At 48.7% G+C, this 19,878-nt stretch overlaps 1 protein-coding gene across 5 annotated transcripts; it reads left to right on the top strand.

Annotated features, from left to right (window-relative positions):
* The first annotated feature begins 276 nt into the window (after positions 1-276).
* IMPA1 (inositol monophosphatase 1) lies at positions 277-19,500 on the top strand. Of its 5 annotated transcripts, none has more exons than XM_066378819.1 (11): positions 277-1,757; positions 4,819-4,936; positions 5,302-5,435; positions 6,328-6,432; positions 9,228-9,273; positions 11,383-11,491; positions 13,177-13,285; positions 15,656-15,807; positions 16,576-18,117; positions 18,189-18,209; positions 18,294-19,500. In XM_066378819.1, exons 1-9 carry the CDS (start codon positions 1,726-1,728, stop codon positions 16,689-16,691), a joined length of 921 nt encoding a protein of 306 aa, XP_066234916.1. In that variant the 5' UTR covers positions 277-1,725; the 3' UTR covers positions 16,692-18,117; positions 18,189-18,209; positions 18,294-19,500. The 5 variants fall into 5 exon arrangements, with proteins under 5 accessions (XP_066234916.1, XP_066234917.1, XP_066234915.1 ...); XM_066378820.1 differs by lacking the exon at positions 18,189-18,209 and adding an exon at positions 18,210-18,230; XM_066378818.1 differs by lacking the exon at positions 18,189-18,209 and adding an exon at positions 18,210-18,230 and having other exon boundaries at positions 18,315-19,500.
* The last annotated feature ends 378 nt before the right edge of the window (positions 19,501-19,878 follow it).

Raw genomic sequence — 19,878 nt, forward strand, 5'->3', positions numbered from 1 at the left:
GTAGCTCCAACCTATTTTATGTGAAAACATGAAATCTTGAGAGACTCCACCCACTGAGGATATGCACATTGCACATGGGAATTTTGTTTTTAATCAAGTCTGCTCAACAGGTTTACCCAAGAAAGTCTTGAGATCTGAACCTGATATTCTCCCCCCCCCCTTTTTTTTTAGTGAAAGGCATTGCCATTTAAAAGTCATCTCTGATTAAGTAGCATTAGTAAAATACCCAGGATTACCAGGGAAGGAATCACCCTGGTAGCTTCTTTTTACTACATCAATACAGGGCAATTGGGCCCCTATTACCCATATGCAGAAGCAGGACCCGAGCACTCGCACTAGGTTCTGTCTGGCCCCAGAAACACCTCCAGGTATAGTCAAGTGTCCAGGAAGGTGTCAAGGGGTTTAGATATCCTCGCTCTTCCATTTTGAGGTTTAGCATAATAAAAACCTCTCTCAAGGATGGAAGTCAGCCAATGAAAAGGGATATCAGAGGTCCCCAAAATGAAACTCGCCATTAGTGAAGTCTGTATGGCCTGGACCCCACAGCAGGGAGCAGCTTTTGTTCTTACTGTGAATGACTGAGGCTGGATCCTGGCACCTCCCTATCTCCCAACCACCTTGGCATGGTAGGTCTTTGAGACTGCAAAGAATGGCTGCAAATGTAGCTTTAAAAAAATGTCCCTTTGAGAACCCAAGAGCCATGCATCAGGAAGAGAGGGCCTGCTGCCATCTGGACCACTCAGACAAAAACCTTTTGGATTTTGTGGGACCAGTTTGCAACACAGCCAAAACCAGAGCTGAGCATTAGACCACCCTGTGCACTGGAGGACTCTTCATTTCACTTTCAGGCAGGCGTTTGGGAACAGACTGACCTCTTTGGACTGAAAACACTCTGCATTGCATTACTTGAGAATAATTGTGAGGCCCCAGCTGAGGCCCCTAGAAAGAGTTTGGACTTCCTGCTCATTTGAGGTAGGAAGCTTGAAGTGACTTTAATTTGAGAGAATAAGATACTTGATCTTCTGTCTTTGAGTGGGACCATCTTTACAAGTGGCTGGAAAATTTTATTTGCTTATGAATCAACACTTGTCACCATGTCGTTGGTGAGAGTTTATTTTAGGATGACTGACAATGGAGAACCAAAAAAGCTAATCTCTGAAGTGTTTTTTCCTTTTTAATCAAGAACACAAAAGCATTTTTTTTTTTTTTTTTTGCTAGACAAATCAAGGTATTCAATTCAGATACTTAAGGCATTACTTTTTAGAAGAATTAAAACAAAGTTCTGGCTCTTTGTGAGATTTGAGAATTGGTCATCTCTGAGAGCTTTTGCATTTGCAACATGTTGGTGACAGCACCGTCTTTTGATCAAATAAAGGGATGCAATATCTTCACAAGCAAGGAGCCCAATAGCCCACTTTCCTGGTCCTGCTGTGCCTGGATTTGTGCAGTGCTTTCTTGCATTATATACTTATAATTGTAAGACTATATATCCCATGATGCCAGACCTGTTATTTGGAGAAGAGGAGATACTTTAAGGACCAGACTAGTCCTTGTATTTCATACAGTGCAGCCTCACTTCTGAGTGTGGACTCTGAATCTGTATGTCCCAATCACTGCCTTTGCTATGTGACCTGAGGACAAATAACTTCTCTGGTCTTAGCTTTCTCATCCATTCGATGAAGCTAATCACACCTTTGTCATAAACTGTTGCCACGTGCAAGTGAAATGCACTTAATAGTGCAATTATCTGAAGTACGGTAAGTCCTCAGTAAATGGTAACCAAATCAATTACTGAGTATAGGGGTAGTTGGTTGTGGCTATAGCTTAACAATTTACCTATTTATTATATATACTACATATCTATTATATATTATATCTATTGTATATTATAATATATATAACATAATGACTTATATATAATTTATGTGGTATGTATAATTTACATGGTATATATGTTTACTACCTAGCATAGGTTTAGTAAAGAAAAGTTGCAAAACTGGATGTATACCTGCAATTTGTGTTTTGTGAAGAGTAGTCTGGAGTGAGAGAAATGGAGAAAGGGAAATGGGAAACGGGAAAGAATGGAAGAAGGGGTACGCAGAGTAAAGAGGAAACGAATTGTATAAAAATGTGCAGAAGGAAGTGCAGGCAGGAGGCAGTGAGTCGGAACCACAGGTGAGAAAACAGAACCCAGCAGGTCTGGATGTGTCACACTCGCCAGGACCCAGGGGGCGGGGGCTCCCCCGAGGGGCGGGACTTCCTGCCCCGGACTTTTCCCCTCTCCTTCCGGAAGTACTAGCCGAGGGGCCGCCGGTGCTCAGTGAACCGGACGTCTGCAGCCGGAGGTGAGACTTGCGTCCGTGCGGTCCCTCGCGGGCTGGGCGGGCGGCGGGACTGCGGACGGGCAGCACCGGGGCCTGCGGTGCGGCTCACCGCCTCCGGGGACTCGGACCCGGCTCAGCCCGGGGCTCGCAGTCGCGCTGTTGGGGCCACACAGGGGACACCGCCGGGCGGGTGGGCGGGACAGTGTTCAGACTCGGGACTCAATTTCCCTCCCTGGTGACTGATGTATAGACTGCGGGGCACCGCTCCTCTGAGCTCAGGACCCAGCTGCTAACGGACAACTCCTTTCGGTCTCAAAAGCGCCTGCTCCTCCACTAACTGAAGCCTTGCCCTCCCCACCTCCTATCCGACCCCCAACCCCAAACTTGACTCCTTTCGATTGCTCCCTGTGCGGTAGATGTCACCATCACCCGTAGATGTCAGCGTGGGAGCTGTGGGCATCGTCCAGCTCTTCCTGCCTGTCATACCCCCCATCTGACTCAGTTCCCCCAGCTTTATCTCCCAAGCAGATAACCTCATGCATCCTGCCCACACTTCACCCCACAGCTGTAAGCCAACCACCCGGTGTACTCTGCACTCCTGTGTTGTAAATCTAAAACTGGAGCTGACCTGCCGACCCTCCACCTATCTCCACCTCCTGTCCGTGCTTGGTGGCCTCACCTGAAAGCCCAATGTCCCAGGCCCCGCCCTGGGTGTTCCCTGCTCTGGCCCTAGTCTCATTCCTCCCGTTTCCCTTTGTCTATCACACCGAGGCCTTTCTGTCCCTCTGCACTTGCAGGTGTCCTGCAGTTGTGCTCATTAATGCCTGTTCAATTGTCCTTCATGACCTGGTCTAGTCACTTCCTCAGGGAAACCCTTATCTGAGACCTGAGAGCCAGTCCGAGCTCTCTGTTACTTTCTTCTCATTGCACTTCCCCTTAGTCTTTGTCACATGAGCGATTTTTGCCTGCTGTCCCATTGTTTTGATCAATATCTGAGTCCCCACTAGAGTCAGTGTGAACCGTGATGCAGTGCACCACACGCAATAGTCAGCAAACAGTTCTGGATGATGAGTGATGACTTCTGGGGAGAATGCCTAGAAGAAAGGGCAGCTTTTGATGGGTGGGAAGAATGCTGGGCGATCAGTCAGTGCTGTAGATGGGGACAGGCGGGGCCGGAGCACAGCTTTCCTTCTGTTCAGCCCAGAAGATGGGAGTGGGAGTTAATAAGAATGAAAGAAAGTGTTTGGAAACAGCACTTGAAGCACACTAAGCAGTTACTTCTGTAACTAAAAAGTGGCTTCCTTTGTTACAGAAAGAGAAAGAGAGAGAGGAAGGGAGGGAGAGAAACATCAATTTGTTGTTCCACTTATTTTGCATTCATTTGTTGATTCTTGTATGTGCCCTGACCAGGGATGGAACCCACAACCTTGGTGTATTGGGATGACACTCTAGCTAACTGAGCTATCTGTCCAAGGCCTTGTAAATGTTTTAAATACTCATCCCAGGAAGACAAAGCGGCTAGTAGAACCAGCTCAGTGTCTGCCCTTTGCCCTGCCCTGTCTGCAGAGCCCCTGTGATAGGGATTAGTTATTTTCAGTAATAAAGGTGATGTGATTCAGGCTGCTTTATAAACGATGCCACATTTTTGGGTCTGACATCTTGAAAAGTTTCACTGTCCTAGCTACAGACCTGAGAATGTGGTCCCGCCGTGTGTGCTATTTTCATCCTCTCTGCAGTGGTCAGTGGAAAAGCTGGGCAGCTCAGCGCACTAAAATATTTGTTTTTTGCCCTCTCTGAACCTTGGAGAAAGAAGTTTCTTTTTTGCTTTATTATTATTATTTTTGGTCCGAATTTTTTTTTCCAGCACCGCCAAGTGCCTCCTCCACCTGGTATAAACAGATACACCGGGACCACCAGTGAGATGAATGTCTCATATGTTTGGAGGGTGTCATTGCTTTATTTGGCTTGTAAAGAGGGATTCTCCTGTGTGCTGTTGGCTTGTGTTATTCCTACAGTGAACCCGTTTAGCAGAGACAGAAACCAGCCTCTGAGCTTAACTGTGTGACAAACAGAAGCAACACTGGCAGGTGAGAAGGCAGTGGAAGCTCTTCCCGCCGCTGCTGGGCCTCGATGGCCTTCAGCTCAAAATAACCCGCATGCTGCAGACACACCTCAGGGGAGACTGATCTGCATCCCTCCCGTGTGCCAGTCTTTGAAACTTCCTGTGTCTTTCCTCGTCACCCCCATTCCAGTGCTGCTGTTGTAAATGTGCTGTGATGTGGGCACTTTGGGAGACACTTTTGCAGAGTATATTTTGTTATGAAATATGTTTTTACAATAGAAGTGGAGTAATTTTGGATAAAAATGTTTTTTACTTGATCTACCAGTGAGTCTTGAAAAAGATTAAAGTCTGGAGTCAAAGGGGATGAGAATCCTGATTGAAAGTATTCTGCTGACTGAGATGGTTCTGCGAACTAACTGTTCTGTGATTAAGACTTTTAGAGGTTTGTCGCCGCTGTGTGCTGATATGCATTAAACCTGTCCCGAAGATGGCAGATCCCTGGCAGGAGTGCATGGAGTATGCAGTGACCCTGGCAAGGCGGGCCGGTGAGGTACGAACCAGCACCTTGTCACTGGTGTGGCGCATGTGGGCAGCCAGCGCCCACCGTGTTAAGTAAAACACATGCGCGTTGCTCTTCATTTCACTGAACACTGGACATGGAGTGAATGCTTCGGTTTTATGTCATTAACTTTTTGTGATGACAGTTGCGACTTTAAAGTAGGTTGTAAGATGCTGTGATTTTGTTTCTAGAACATTATATCCACTAAAGGCTTATTATATGAATGTTATGATAAGAAATTTTTAAGAATATCATTTAAGTTAGACAATGTTTTATATGATTTCTCTATTTAATTTTTCAACTTAGTTAAAATTGCTGATGCTTTTCCTGTTTGCTTACCAAAAACATCTTTTTAGGTGGTTCGTGATGCTCTAAAGAATGAAATGAATGTTATGATCAAAAGTTCTCCAGCTGACTTAGTAACTGCAACTGACCAAAAAGTGGAAAAAATGCTTCTCTCTTTCATAAAGGAAAAGTATCCATCACACAGGTATTTCTTATTTCGGTTTCAAATGGTAACAATGAAACCTGGTTGGAGTCAAAATTTTTGATTCTAGATCCAGAACTTGACTTCAGTTAACATAACCTGGAAAGGAATGACTGGAGGGTGTGGGGAGGCTCAGTGGCCCTGAAAGTGGCGGTCGGGCAGGAGCTGGGGACGGAAGTGGACATGGACACTGCACAGCAGCCATGGCCGCGGAGGCCGCTGGTCACCTCACTCTTGACTCTGACGCCTTCTTAGCTCAGGATTACAAACCCGAGGCAGGACCACCTGCTTGCTAGACTCGGATGTCTGCCCCAGGGGCAGCCAGGAGGGGCTGTTGGGCTTCCCTCCTGTAAGAGGAGCGTTGGGGTGCTGGAGGCTGACGTGACAGCATCGCCCGTGGGCAGATTGAGAGACAGGGATATGCTCTGTGTTGCAGACCTTTTCTGTGGCAGCTCCAGGGAATCTGAAAGAAGCACCTGAAGTCAGGGCCGTCTCACAGGCACAGATGGGGCAGTCACTAAGTTCAGGTTTACACTCAAGGCCAGGAGCGTTAGGCCCTGCCTCCAGAAGGGAGAACTGGGGGTTTATTTTTAAAACCACCCCCTTCCCCAGTAAGTCCCCCTCTGCCAACAGCGCCTTCGCAGGGTGCGTACCTGCTCGTGCCTTTGCTCGCCCTGTTGTGGCACAGTGGGGTTGTCAGTCCGGGGGCTTTCACGTGGCTTTGTTCCCTGGGGTGAGGGGGCAACGTGTGCCCACACTCATTCCCAAGGGAAAAGGAGCAGCGATGGAAGAGTGTGGTGTGTGGACTTCCGTTGTTTTATAGTAGACTACAAGTAAGGAAATGTTAAGCTTGAACCCTGTTGAACGCATCGTACAGAGTCATTCTCGCTTCTAGTTTCATTGGTGAGGAATCTGTGGCTGCGGGTGAGAAGAGCGTCTTGACCGACAACCCCACGTGGATCATTGACCCTATTGACGGAACGACTAACTTTGTACATAGGTACGTCCTTAAATTTTTCATGTTGTAGTTATTGTGTGTAGATGACCTTTCAAGTGCTCCATTCATGAACATGTACTTTAGAGCAGTGGTCTCCAACCTTTTTCAGGCCACGGACGGGTTTCATGTCAGAAAATATTTTCACGGACTGGCTTTTAGGGTGGGACGGATAAATGCACAAAATAAAATTATGCGACTGGCGTAAAAACTGTGGTATTTTTAAATATAATTGTTGAACTTATGAGACAAGCATCAAGAGTGAGTCTTAGACGAATGTAACAGAGGGAATCTGGTCATTTTAAAAAAATAAAACATCATTCAGATTTAAATATAAACAAAACGGAAATAATGTAAGTTATTTATTCTTTTTCTGTGGACTGGTGCCAAATGGCCCATGGACCACTACCGGTCCGTGGCCTGGGGGTTGGGGACCACTGCTTTGGAGGATTTGTAATTTGTAGAATAAAATGTGTTATGAGGGTTTTCATCAGATATGGAAGTGGTGGTGAAATCTTCCTGTTGGGACATGGGTGACCCAACGCCCCGCCCCGCTCACCCTTCTGTGGGCGCAGGGTGAGAATTCACCCTCGTCTCCCCCACTGTGGGCCGTGGGTGAGAACGCACCCTCCTCTCCCCCACTGTGGGCCGTGGGTGAGAACGCATCCTCCTCTCCCCCACTGTGGGCCCCGGGTGAGAACGCACCCTGCTCTCCCCCACTGTGGGCCCCGGGTGAGAACGCACCCCCCTCTCCCCCACTGTGGGCCCCGGGTGAGAATGCACCCTCCTCTCCCCCACTGTGGGCGCCGGGTGAGAACGCACCCTCCTCTCCCCCACTGTGGGCGCCGGGTGAGAACGCACCTTCCTCTCCCCCACTGTGGGCGCCGGGTGAGAACGCACCCTCCTCTCCCCCACTGTGGGCGCCGGGTGAGAACGCACCCCCCTCTCCCCCACTGTGGGCGCTGGGTGAGAATGCACCGTCTCCTCCCCCACTGTGGGCGCCGGGTGAGAACGCACTCTCCTCTCCCCCACTGTGGGCTCCGGGTGAGAACGCACCCCCCTCTCCCCCACCTTGGGCGCAGGGTGTGAACGCACCCTCCTCTCCCCCACTGTGGGCTCCGGGTGAGAACGCACCCTCCTCTCCCCCACCTTGGGTGCAGGGTGAGAACGCACCCTTCTCTCCCCCACCTTGGGTGCAGGGTGAGAACACACCCTCCTCTCCCCCACTGTTGGTGCTGGGTGAGAACGCACCCTCCTCTCCCCCACTGTGGGCCCCGGGTGAGAATACCAGCAGGTGGGTCCGTGACTCTGAGGTCATTTATGGTGCACCTGGGATCAGTACTAGAGTGCTGTCCCTGTAGAGGGCTCAGTCCAGGAGAGAAGCTTAAAATGAGCACAGGTTTTAGCATCAACAGTGTAGGATTGAAGGCAGGTGCTCTTTCATAGCCTTGTGACCTGGGCAAGCCCCTCAGTCTGCTGAGCCTCATTGCTGTTTTCTTCCTGTCTGTAAAGTGAGCACATTAAGGGTGCCTGCCTCATAGAGTCGTTGGGACCGAATAGGTAGTACTTTATACCAGGACGAAGTGCCGTGGCCAGTGCTGGAGGAATTGCCAGCGAGAGTTAGACTGAGCAGACGTTACATTTCAAGGCCTCGTAGGTGTGCATGTCTTTGGGAACACTCAGCTGTGAGGCTGAGGTGTGGACTCTGTGTGTGGTGGGTGTGAAATTGCAAGGATGCTCGTGGGCGGCTGTAATAGAAGATGAGAATGCAGTGTGTATCATATGGTCTCAATTTTGTTAAAATAAAAACTATTCAATATTCCTAACAGTTTTTATTTTTAATAGTAGTATTGAACCTATTTGATCTGTTTTCTTCACCTGATTCTCTGCTGAGTCAGAAATTACAGCCGTGACTTTGGACCGTCATGCGCCATAGTGGTGACTGTGGCTCACGGTTCACTCCTCAGACGTGAAGCTCCCAGCTGGGTGTTTGAGTTGAGACAAGTAACAGTTTGTTCTGCCCAATTCACGCCTGTCTCTATAGGTCCAGGCTGGGGAGAAATGACCAAAGAAAAGACATTTTTCTTTTTAACCATGACTGATTAAAAATCTCTGTTAAAATTTGTTTTTTATTTTTTGGGAAAAAAAGTTTACGTTGCTACTATATTTGTGATATTCGACACTCAAAAGCCATAAAATGGTGTGAGGTGAGGTGGTCTTCCCATCTGTGCCCCCAATGTCCCAGCGCCCGTCTGGAGGGAGCGCCGTTTCAGTAGCTGGGGACTCCTCTTGGAGGCTGTGCCCGCCTGGTGCCTGGGTCCGCGCGGGGCCGCCTCTGCGCTCACGCAGGTCCGCGCGGGGCCGCCTCTGCGCTCACGCAGGTCCGCGCGGGGCCGCCTCTGCGCTCACGCAGGTCCGCGCGGGGCCGCCTCTGCGCTCACGCAGGCCCGAGCGGGGCCGCCTCTGCCCTCACGCAGGCCCGCGCGGGGCCGCCTCTGCGCTCACGCAGGCCCGAGCGGGGCCGCCTCTGCCCTCACGCAGGCCCGAGCGGGGCCGCCTCTGCGCTCACGCAGGCCCGCGCGGGGCCGCCTCTGCGCTCACGCAGGCCCGCGCGGGGCCGCCTCTGCCCTCACGCAGGCCCGCGCGGGGCCGCCTCTGCGCTCACGCAGGCTGCACACTGCCCCACACTGCCGCGGCGGGGAGGCCTCACACGGAACATCTGTAAGCAGTTATATTGTGAAAAAACGTGTTTATTGAAAATAAGTCCTATCTTGGTAAATTTGTTTTTTTTTTTTTTTAAGATTCCCTTTTGTTGCTGTTTCAATCGGCTTTGTTGTGAATAAAAAGGTATGTGGTTTAACTTGTGATTGGTAACATGCCTTGCTGTCATTGTCTCAGAGAGTGAATGTGCCATTGTGACAAACTCAGGCTGTCTCCATGTTCAGTCTGTCCAGCTTCTTTGTTTTGAAATAAACGCAGGTGCGTTAACATTATCCTGATGCTTTTGCCAGTGAAGAAAATGTAATGTTTTTTGGGAAGCAAGCATTATAAGGAAGAAATACACAAAGTAACTGACCTACTATCCTGTATTTAATCACCATCATATATGATAGTGTTAGGTGCGCAGAGTTGACACCTGACCTGAAACGGTTAACGAGAGAGGCAAGGTCTGAGGGAGGGTGCTTCGTGGGTGCCCGCGGAGGGCTGGGCAGGGCAGTGGTGGGGGCCAGGACACGGGGGCAGCAGAGGGTGTGCTCAGGAACCCAGGTACTTGCTGTCTGGAAGCCCAGCAGGGCAGCGCTGCAGCCATCGCATTGCCTTGCTGTTTGACTGTCTGGTTGATCAAACAATGAATGATGTTATCATCATCTCTCTACCTGTCTACAAGCTCGTGATGGGTTTGATCAGCATGTGCACAAGAGAGTTAAGAAGGCTCTGAAAATGAAGACACAGTTAGTGCAAGTGAAGTAGCCACGGGGCTGTGCAGATCCGGGAGGAGGTGCGGAGGAGCGGAGTGAGCGCTGGGCGGGTTCTCCTCCCGGCGCTGTGTGCGTCCCGCACTGAGCTTCCAGCTCCGCAGACTAGTGTGTGAGCAGAGAGGATCACGTGTGGTGGACTGTGAAAACTGTACCCTTAGGGCGTGGAGAGGTGAACCAGTCGCCAGGAGTGGGTCGGGGAGATCTTTGTAACAGAAGGGTCTTATAAACTGGTTATGTGGGTTGGATCTTAGAAAATGAAGGGTTTGCCAAGCAAAGAAGAAAAGGAACACATTTTAGTGAGAAAGAGCAGCATGGATAAGAGCATAAGGGGATGTGATGGCTTCATGAGTCCCTACAGGTGGCAGGGGCAGGGCAGTGCCCGTCTGCGCCACTGTACCGGGTGGGAACAGCACTTACATGGTGGGAACAGCAGAGTGACAGGTGTTTCCAGCCACGTCGAGGTTGTATTGGGGCCGGCGATTCTGAACTAAGATGGTATGGTGAGAATAGCTGGAAATGCAGACTCAGGAAATGTTTTCAAGATAAGATATGAAGGAGCAGAATGGGGAAGGACGAGCCATGCTAGGTCACGAGTGTTTGGCCTCTGGCAGAGGTTTCTACCAGAGGAGATGAGCTCCCCTGTGGGGATGGAGGTGACAGCAGCCTCGTTCCAGGTGGAAGTTGATTAGCCGGCTGGAGAGGCCGGCCTGCAGGAATAGAGCTAAAGGGAAAGGGGAGAATGGGAACCGCTGAGGTACACAACTGTTACAGGCTAACCAGAGAGGGTCCTAGAGAAAGTGACCCAAGCCAGGTTAGTGAGTGAGGTGGACTGAGCGTCCTGCTGGAACGCAGGGCTCTGGGAAGAAGCCCGGGGAGGGTGGCGGTCTGCAGAGAGGTGGTCGCCAGCAGAGCTTGCTGGCCGTCTTCGTGGGGAGCTTCAGGAGAGTTCACGATCGGGGCTGAGCCAGCTGTAGTGGGTTAGAGGAAAGTGGGAGACGCAGTGTAGACCAACCACTCTGGCAGTGAAGGGAGAAGGAGCACTGAAGGCTCTGTAATACAGGGAGAGCCTGGGGAGACGGTCCCAGACCTTGCAGAGGCGAGGGATCAGGAGGGAAGAGCCTTTCCACGAGATAGGAGTGGGTAGGGACCCACCTCAGGAGGAAGGATTCACCCTGGGAACTAGGAACGCTCTGTCCTCATCTGGGCGAGGGAGGAAGGTCAAGGTGGGTGCTCCCAGGTTTTAAATGGATCGGATGAGAGTCACAGATTCAAGTCTGATGACCTCTTGCCTCTGATTAATCTAGCATCTCCTAGATTAATAATCTGTTGAATAGTTGGCACTTTAAGTATCCCACTGTGTAGCCATTTGAAAACATGGTTTGTCAGGATACCAGCCTTTTCTGTTAACTTTCCTAGTGTAAGTATTGCCTTCACAGAAGCCCCAGGTGTGGTAAGGGAAACCGCTTTCCGTCTGCAGATGGAGTTCGGAGTTGTCTACAGCTGTGTGGAGGACAAGATGTACACGGGCAGGAAGGGGAAGGGTGCCTTCTGCAACGGCCAGAAGCTGCAGGTGTCGCAGCAGGAAGGTGGGTTTCTCCTGCTGTGGTGTGATTCCTACTACGTACTCCTGTTGTGTTGCTTTGAATGTTTACCTCTGGGGTTCTCCAGGTGTCAGGTGATTCAGAAATTGTGCTTATTTCTCTTTACTTTTTTCCCCTCTGTAGTTTGAGCGTGGCAGTGGAAGCGGGGAAGCCGGGGGAGTGGGGCGAGCACACTTCTGAGCCTCGCTGCTGCGGGCTGGGGACAGGGAGGCCGTGGCATATTATTTTAGCCACTACATCCCAAATTCTTTGTAGAATCACTCTCGTCTGATGGCACGGGGACCACTTATGGGACAGTAAATTGGGAAAATGTGTTAAATTTGGGAATCATTAAAAAGGATGCATGTACATTTTGTATGAGCTTGCTGGTTGACGCTTTCAGCCGTCCTCCTGTGTGACAGCCGACGAGGGTGTCGTCACCGTCTCTGAGCCGCGCCACCGTCTTCCAGCCGCACGCCACTGAAGTGCAGCAGGAACTTAGAGATCCTTGCAAACAGTCTAAATTCAGACTCTTCCCACACTGCCATAATTGTTCTCCTCAAACACTTAATTTCAGAGCAGATTTCTCTTTCATTTCCTTCTATTGAACGTTAAGATTCCAAAGATGGGGGAGTAACTATCCTGATTTTCAGGATGTTAACGTGTGGAGAAGATGGGCATTTCAGAATGAAGGAGTGCGGTAGCTTTCCTACAAACAACTCCTTCCCTTTTTATACTTATTCTTCTGCTTACATGATGTTGAACTAAGTTGTGTGATTATAAGAAGCTGAGCAGTGACTGACACATTGAGAGCAAGCTGGCAGGAGGCTGTCCACTGTACAGGTCCACTGTCCTGTGAGCCCAGTGTCAAGTTGTCATGAATTCAGTCACAGTGTCAGAGAGGGACTGGACATCTTGGTAATCTGTCAGATTAGTAAATGGAGGGAAGATAAGAGTACTTTCACTTCTGACTGGTTTTATTTCAAATCTGTATGTAAATTTTTTATTGAATTTAATTTCTAAATTCCAGTTTTTAAATATTTAAGGCATTTGCTAATATCCCACTAAAGGTATTGGCATGCAGGCAAATTGGTTAAATTCTGCATTTTAGGAGGGATAGAGTAAAAAGCTAGACTCTTATAAAGTGACCACTGAGTGATAATAAATTTATCAATACTTTAATATTTAAAGACTTAGAAGTAAACAAATTTTTTTTTATGCAAGAAGAGGGGGAGATAGTAAGACAGACTCCCACATGCTCCTCAACCAGGATCCACCCAGCAACCCCTGTCTCGGGATGATGCTTGAGTCAACTGAGCTATTTTTAGTGCCTGAGGCCTACACTCACACCAACTGAGCTATCACCACCTGGGCTGACGCTTGAACTAATCAAGCCACTGGCTGTGGGAGGAGAATAGGGAAAGAAGAGTAAGAGGGAAGGGGGAGAAGCAGATGGTCGCTTCTCAGGTGTGCCCTGACCAGAGATTGAACCCAGGACATCCACACACCAGGCCGATGCTCGATCCACTGAGACAGCTAATCAGGGCCAGAAGTAAACAAATTTGATACAACTACAATTAGTAAAAGGGCTAAGAATGTCCTGTTTTATGCTGAATTATAAGGTTCAAATTTTTTTTACCAATATTCTTATCATTAAATTCTAAGTGATTATCAAAAACATTTTCTTTTAGATATCACCAAGTCACTGTTGGTGACAGAGCTGGGTTCTTGCAGAACGCCAGAGACTGTGAGGACCATCCTCTCCAACATGGAGAAACTTCTCTGCATCCCCATTCACGGGTAAGCGTGCCCTTCCCTCCGGAGAGGTCCAGGGGGTTAACATGTTAGGGACGAGTTCTCTTTTAGAACGAGAAGGGAGAGGGAGCAGGAAGCATCAGCCCCTAGTACTTGGTTCTTGTATGTGCTTTGTCCAGGAGAGCTCAGGGTTTTGTTGCCAGTGACCTCAGCATTCCAGGTCGACACTTTATCCACTGTGCCACCACAGGTCAGGCTAGAAATGAAGTTGTTTTATTAATTGACATGGAACTAGTACCATATAATGTAATTTGGAAAATATTTATTTGAAAATAATTTCAAACTTAACAAAATTTGCAGAAATAATATATCATTAAAATATCCTTCAGTATCGCCTTAGCCCTGAATTAAGGTACATTACTTATACCGTACCTCTTTCTCCCTAAATACTTAGTGTGTCACTCCGTAAGAGCAGGGTCGTCCTCTCCCTCCCACAGCAGTACTGGTTTTTATACTTCCTTGTTTTCCAGTCCCCCGAGGCCACTTTGGTCAGCTGACTGTGCATGCCCTTGGTAGCCTCTTCCTCCAGGGCAGGATCAGGCCCCGGTGGCGGTCCACCAGTGGTCCTGTCTCCTTAGCCGCCATCGCTCCATCTGTTGTTTTCATAAATTTGATGCCCATCTGATTTTCTTGGTTTTTAAATTATTTCATTTACATGAGCCTCTGAGAATTTTTTCATCTTCCATGTCTGGCTGTTTTATGAGGATGTGTTTTGGAATTGCTCATTCTGCCATAGGTTTCTCCTTCAACGTGTCGATTCATGTCTTTGTTTTCAAGTTTTCTTGAGATACAGATTTAAATATTAGTTCAGGTTTGTTCTCACTTTCTTCTTCAGAGACACCAGCAGATGAATCCACTCTCCTGTCTTCCACTTCAGCCTCTCTGTCTCTGGCCCTTTACACTTGTCTTCCTTTCCTCGTGGCCCCTTAGTAAAGCTGTGAATGACCACAGATTCTCATGATTTTAATTCACTACCAGTTATTTCTACCTGTTTCCTTCTGACAGTATCACCACCAAGCTGTAAGACTTAGACCTGAACAAAGGGCACCTAATGATCCAGCCTGGTTTGCAGGGGCGTGGACTGAGGTTCAGAGAGGGAAGTGACAGCCTGGGAACTCATAGCTGGACGGACATGTGACCAGCACCTGCTTCCGGCCCGTTCCTCTTCTTCCAACACTAGAGTCAGGATGCGCCGTGTCCAGTGTGGCGGCCGCTGTGCGGGCTCTAATTCTAGGCTGTGAGTCTGTGATCGCTGCAGTAGTGAGGAAAGGCAGAGGCACAGTCACTGTTGGGAAGCTGTGGTACCCCCAGAATGGCATCAGAGAGAGGGCAGGCAGTTGCAGAGGCCGGCAGCCGGGGTGCTGTGTGGAGCAGGGACGCCCATGCGGGTGATGGGATGGTTACCTTACACGTGCGAGGAAGCCAGTGCTTCACACCTGAGACCTTTCATTTCCCATTGCTGGAAGTAGAACGGAAACCGTGACCTTTTATTTCAGGAATTTTTCAAAAGTATAACCAGGGAAGTGTTACCAAGGAGAAGTACAGACGTGCTGATTTCTCTATGACATCCGCATTCAGTGGACTCTTCAGTCTCTCAGCCTGAACTCAGAAGCTTTAATTATACAGGAGAGAAAACTCAACGGGGTCATAGTCTGAAGGAATGCCTTAGACGCGTAGAAACAGCCCAATGGGTTCCTAGTTAGCAAAGGGCATTTGTGAGGTAAAGTCAGTTATCATGGGTCCGTTTCCTTTACATTTTAGGGACTCGCTGAGATGAAACGCGCTGTGTCTGTTTTCTTACATAACGTTTCCTGGCGGCGTGGTTGAGGAAATAATTTCCCTAGAACAGCTTCCCTTTCCTGGGGCCCTTGTATGTGCCGGGCCCTCTGCTGGGTATTCCATTATCTACAGTCATTACAGCAGGGGCCAAAGTGGTTGACATCCCCATTTTGATGACAAGAAGGCTACAACTTGAAGAAACTTTTTTCAAATTAGTTTTTCATTAGCTGAGAGGGGAGCAAACTCAGATCTTTGTGATACCAAAGGTGGTCCTTCCTACTGGGTTTCAACAAATAGGATTGTATACATACGCAGGCCAGAAAAGGTTTCTTCACCTTTTTCTGCTGAAAATATTGTTTTAATGTTTATCTTATTAAATTACTTTGTGAGGATTAATTTTGTCATTTATAGAGTGCACCATGGTTTGATTATATTTTATGTATTTTATTTTAAAATTAGATATGACCTTTTCTTACCTGTATCCTCTAGAGGGGTTCAGATTCTTGGTCAGCACTTGAAATGAGCTGGCATTAAGGAGGAATGCCTTAGTTGAAATAATTCTTCCCAACCTGTCAGGATCCGAGGCGTTGGGACCGCGGCTGTCAACATGTGCCTGGTGGCCAGCGGAGCCGCGGATGCGTACTATGAAATGGGTATCCACTGCTGGGACATGGCGGGAGCCGGCGTCATCGTCACCGAAGCGGGCGGCGTGCTGATGGACGTAACAGGTGACGCGTCTTCCTCGTCTGTTTGACTTTCCTTCATGCGTAGCTTCTGTCTTTCAATGATTGATATGTGCGATACTTTAACTCTTAAAGGCAAAACCACCAACCAGGTTACTTTTGGCAAAAAAGAAACATTCAGGGTAGAGGCAAGGATAAGGTGCTAAGGGTGGTGTGGGTTCCTAATGGAGCAGGAGCAGGAGCTCTAGAGAGGCCGTAGGAAAAGGCTAGAGGGCCTGTGAACCTGAGGTTTTTGCCAGGAGCCCTTTGAATGGTGACTGTGTGGTAGTTAATGATGGACCTCGTCATTGTCATTTTCTCCCTCGGGCCTGGAGGGGTTAAATGCTTCAAACTGATGGGGACATTTTTAAAAGTCTGGGTGAACCTGGGTCAAAAATCTGCCAGTGGTCCGGGAGGAGGGCAACACAGGCACGAGGGTGTGTGAGGGGAGAGGGGTGCAGTGTGTGGAGGGCAGGCTTCGCGGCCATAGGCCCCGGGGCCACAGAGGTGATGGGGTGATAGGACTCATGGGGAGGAACAGACAGGTGACACTTTCCAGACAGGTGTGTCTGAGGCCCCTCCTCCCCTTAACCTGGTACTAAAAAAGTGCCTAGAAACTCATTTACCTTGTGGCCAGAACTTAAACGTGGTGATTCTGCCGCAGAGCAGCTTTTTGGAAAGATAACTGAACTAAAATACCGTGACTAGTCCTGTGGAACAGTCCTGGCCCGAGACACCGAGACATAACCGTTTCCCACATCTGATTGATTCCAGGGGGCCCGTTTGACTTGATGTCGCGGAGGATAATCGCCGCGGGCAGTAGAACCTTGGCGGAGAGAATAGCCCGCGAGATTCAGGTGGTGCCCTTCCAGAGAGACGACGAGGAGTGATTCTGGCAGCAGCGCGCACGCAGCCGCCCCAGATCTGCTGGTGCACCGCTGGGTCGCAGAACTCGGGACATTGCGTCAGCCCTGTAATCTGTTGGCTTCAATTGTCCTTGATGTCCAGATTTAAAAATTGCTACTTGTTCTCTATTTTACTAGGCCTAGGTGTGCAAGACTAGATGACAGGTTGTTTTCATTGTGTCGAATCGTGTGTGAGCGTGAACTTTGGGAGAAGCACACCAGCAGTGGACGAGGTGGGTGTCAGGTCACCCGAAATCGTCAGTGAGCATGTTAGAGTTCCTGTCTGTATGTGACTTCAAGGTTCTGACTCGCTGTTTATGTACATAAGCATTCTAATTAAAAGTCAACTATTTGGGAAAAAACTTCTCTTTAGGTCCAAAAGCCCTATTTCATTGAATTTGTTAGAAGCATGACAAGGACCTCCCCGACCTGGGTTTCTTGCTTTGCAGAGACCTTGTTACGCATTGGCGTACAGGTGGGCCCTAGCACAGTGCCTGTTGGAGGGTCGGCAGTCCGAAAATGAGCGTTTAAAACGATGACTATTTTGAAGGTCGCAAATCCTAGTTATAACAGACACGTAATAGCTCACTATTCTGTATTTTTTTCCTTCAGGATTTGAAGTGACAGTTACCACCCTTTTTATATTTCACAGTATCATTCAACATTTCACTCCATGCCATTTCAGTCACACGCCGCCAGGTGGCGTGCGTTGTTGGGGACATTTCTGCAGCGACTGTTTCCCAGACGCTGTGTCACAGTATTTACTTGAATCTCTTATAGTCCCCGTCCTCAGACCCATCTGGCTGAGCACCGGGACCCAGTACATGGCAGAGCCACAGCGCTGATGGTGTCGAACTGTTTCTTTCTTCTCGGCTCCTTTGCTGCCACTGGCTTATCAAACTCAGAAACTTGTTCCAGTGCGTAGACACTTTTTGAGATTAATTTATTGCTTAGCCTTGTCCTTGGCATGTGAATAGATTATTAAGTTTGTTACTGGCTTATGTGAGACTTGAATGTGAGGAGCAAAGCGCCCTGTGAAGTGTTCAGGGAGGGTTATCTTACTGCAGTGTACGTCTGCGCCGTAGGCCGTGCGTGATGCTGAGACTTGAGTGTGATAACTGCATTTGCGCTGTTGGTCACGTGCAGTATAACATCTCATACTGTATTCTAAGGTTGTTTTTGCAAGCAAATATATTTTAATTAAGACATTCCTGGAGAACATTTTAAATAAAAAGTATAATTGAAATTTCTATCAAGGTTTACAGTTTAAACTACTTTTTTTATTCTATTTAGTAACTCATAGAACATTTTCTCTGATAAGAAATAGATTAATGTTCAGCTTTTGAGCACAGCACCACGCGTTGCACATGACGCCCGCGGCTGTACTTAACCCCCCCATAACCCAGGAGAGGTTGTTACCCTCACTGCCCAGGTTGTTACCCTCACTGCCTCACTGCCCAGGTTGTTACCCTCACTGCCCAGGTTGTTACCCTCGCTGCCCAGGTTGTTACCCTCGCTGCCCAGGTTGTTACCCTCACTGCCCAGGTTGTTACCCTCACTGCCCAGGTTGTTACCCTCACTGCCCAGGTTGTTACCCTCACTGCCCAGGCACAGAGGTGTTACTTGGTTAGCCTGCTTTCCCTGCTCACGGTAACACGCGCCGAAGCTCACGTAGAGAGAGGTGCAGCTGGAGTCTACAGCCTTTCCCCACTGCCCAGCGGCCCCACCTGGGCAGCACGGGAGAATCCCTGGGGCCCTTTGAGCATGTACTGTTTGGGTCCCACCGGAGGGAGTCGGTTCACCCAGTCTGCAGTGTGGCCTGGCCGTCTGTATGTCTAAGATGGCCTGGGTAATTCTGTGGGTGCTGGAATTGAGGACTGTTCTGTACTGCTTTTCAGAAGCACCTGATTTCTTAGAAATGGCTTTGTCCACCCACCACTCCCCCATCTCCACAAACCACAGAGCGCTTCGTGGTGTCATTTGATGTCTTTAGATTGAAATGTGGTTATGAGTCATTCCTTTGCCACTGGGGCCTGATTTGAAAATTATCGGACCTGCCTTTTGTACTTCCGCCAATGACCACTAGGTGGCAAACTGCACATAGGGAATCATCGTAGGTTAGCATTTTCATCTCTGAAAACATTATTTTTCCTTCAAATAACCTCATTAGCCAGTATTTGAGTTTAATGACACAATATTAAAACCAGGGAACTTTTCTCATGAATTGAGTTACTCTGGATTGTGGGTCAACACAGACTCCCTCCAGCAGAGCTGTGGATGCCCCGTGTATTCTGTGGCCTAGATGTGCGTTCTTCCAGCTCCAGCTTTAGAAAGGGGCTCATTAATTGTAAACACATAAATACTTGCCCTTTGTCATTGTACTGGAGAGCACCTCTCCTTCAATGTCCCTGCCAACTAACGGGCCCATTCCTGAAACGTTGCTTCCGTCCTGCGGGCCCTTCTCGGGGAGCTGGCCATACTTCCAGCCTGGCAGGCAGGGTGTGTAGACAGTATTACACGCCTGATTTTCCTTTTCTGTAGAAACAACTTGCTTGGATAATAGAGCTATGGGGTGAGATATGTAAGGAGAAAAATAAGAGAAGTTCACGAATGTGATCATTGACTTAGGGCAGTGGTTCTCAAACTCTTTGAAGTCAGGGTGCATTTAAAATCCTACACATAATTGTAGGCGCACTATGTACAAACTTCTGAGAAATATGTTATAATAATTAAGTCAAATATTAAAGAAAAAATATAAAGTAAGTCCAAGCATGCTTTTATGGTAACTAAACAATAAATACAACAAAATTAAATTTATTCTGATATTAACATTTTTATGTTACATTTTTTTTTTTTTTTTTTTTTTTTTCCATTTTTCTGAAGCTGGAAACGGGGAGAGACAGTCAGACAGACTCCCGCATGCGCCCGACCGGGATCCACCCGGCACGCCCACCAGGGGGCGACGCTCTGCCCACCAGGGGGCGATGCTCTGCCCATCCTGGGCGTCGCCATATTGCGACCAGAGCCACTCTAGCGCCTGGGGCAGAGGCCACAGAGCCATCCCCAGCGCCCGGGCCATCTTTGCTCCAATGGAGCCTTGGCTGCGGGAGGGGAAGAGAGAGACAGAGAGGAAAGTGCGGCGGAGGGGTGGAGAAGCAAATGGGCGCTTCTC

The sequence above is a fragment of the Saccopteryx leptura genome, chromosome 3, assembly GCF_036850995.1.
Source record: "Saccopteryx leptura isolate mSacLep1 chromosome 3, mSacLep1_pri_phased_curated, whole genome shotgun sequence".
Taxonomy (NCBI): Eukaryota; Metazoa; Chordata; class Mammalia; order Chiroptera; family Emballonuridae; genus Saccopteryx; species Saccopteryx leptura.

Bases quoted from the DNA above. Each gene is read 5' to 3' on its own strand.
- IMPA1 (XM_066378819.1), top strand. From the start codon at position 1,726: ATGCACTTAATAGTGCAATTATCTGAAGTACG. The intron at 5,436-6,327 runs GTATTTCTTATT...TCTCGCTTCTAG, and splicing joins GAAAAGTATCCATCACACAG to TTTCATTGGTGAGGAATCTG. The intron at 15,808-16,575 runs GTGACGCGTCTT...GATTGATTCCAG, and splicing joins CGTGCTGATGGACGTAACAG to GGGGCCCGTTTGACTTGATG.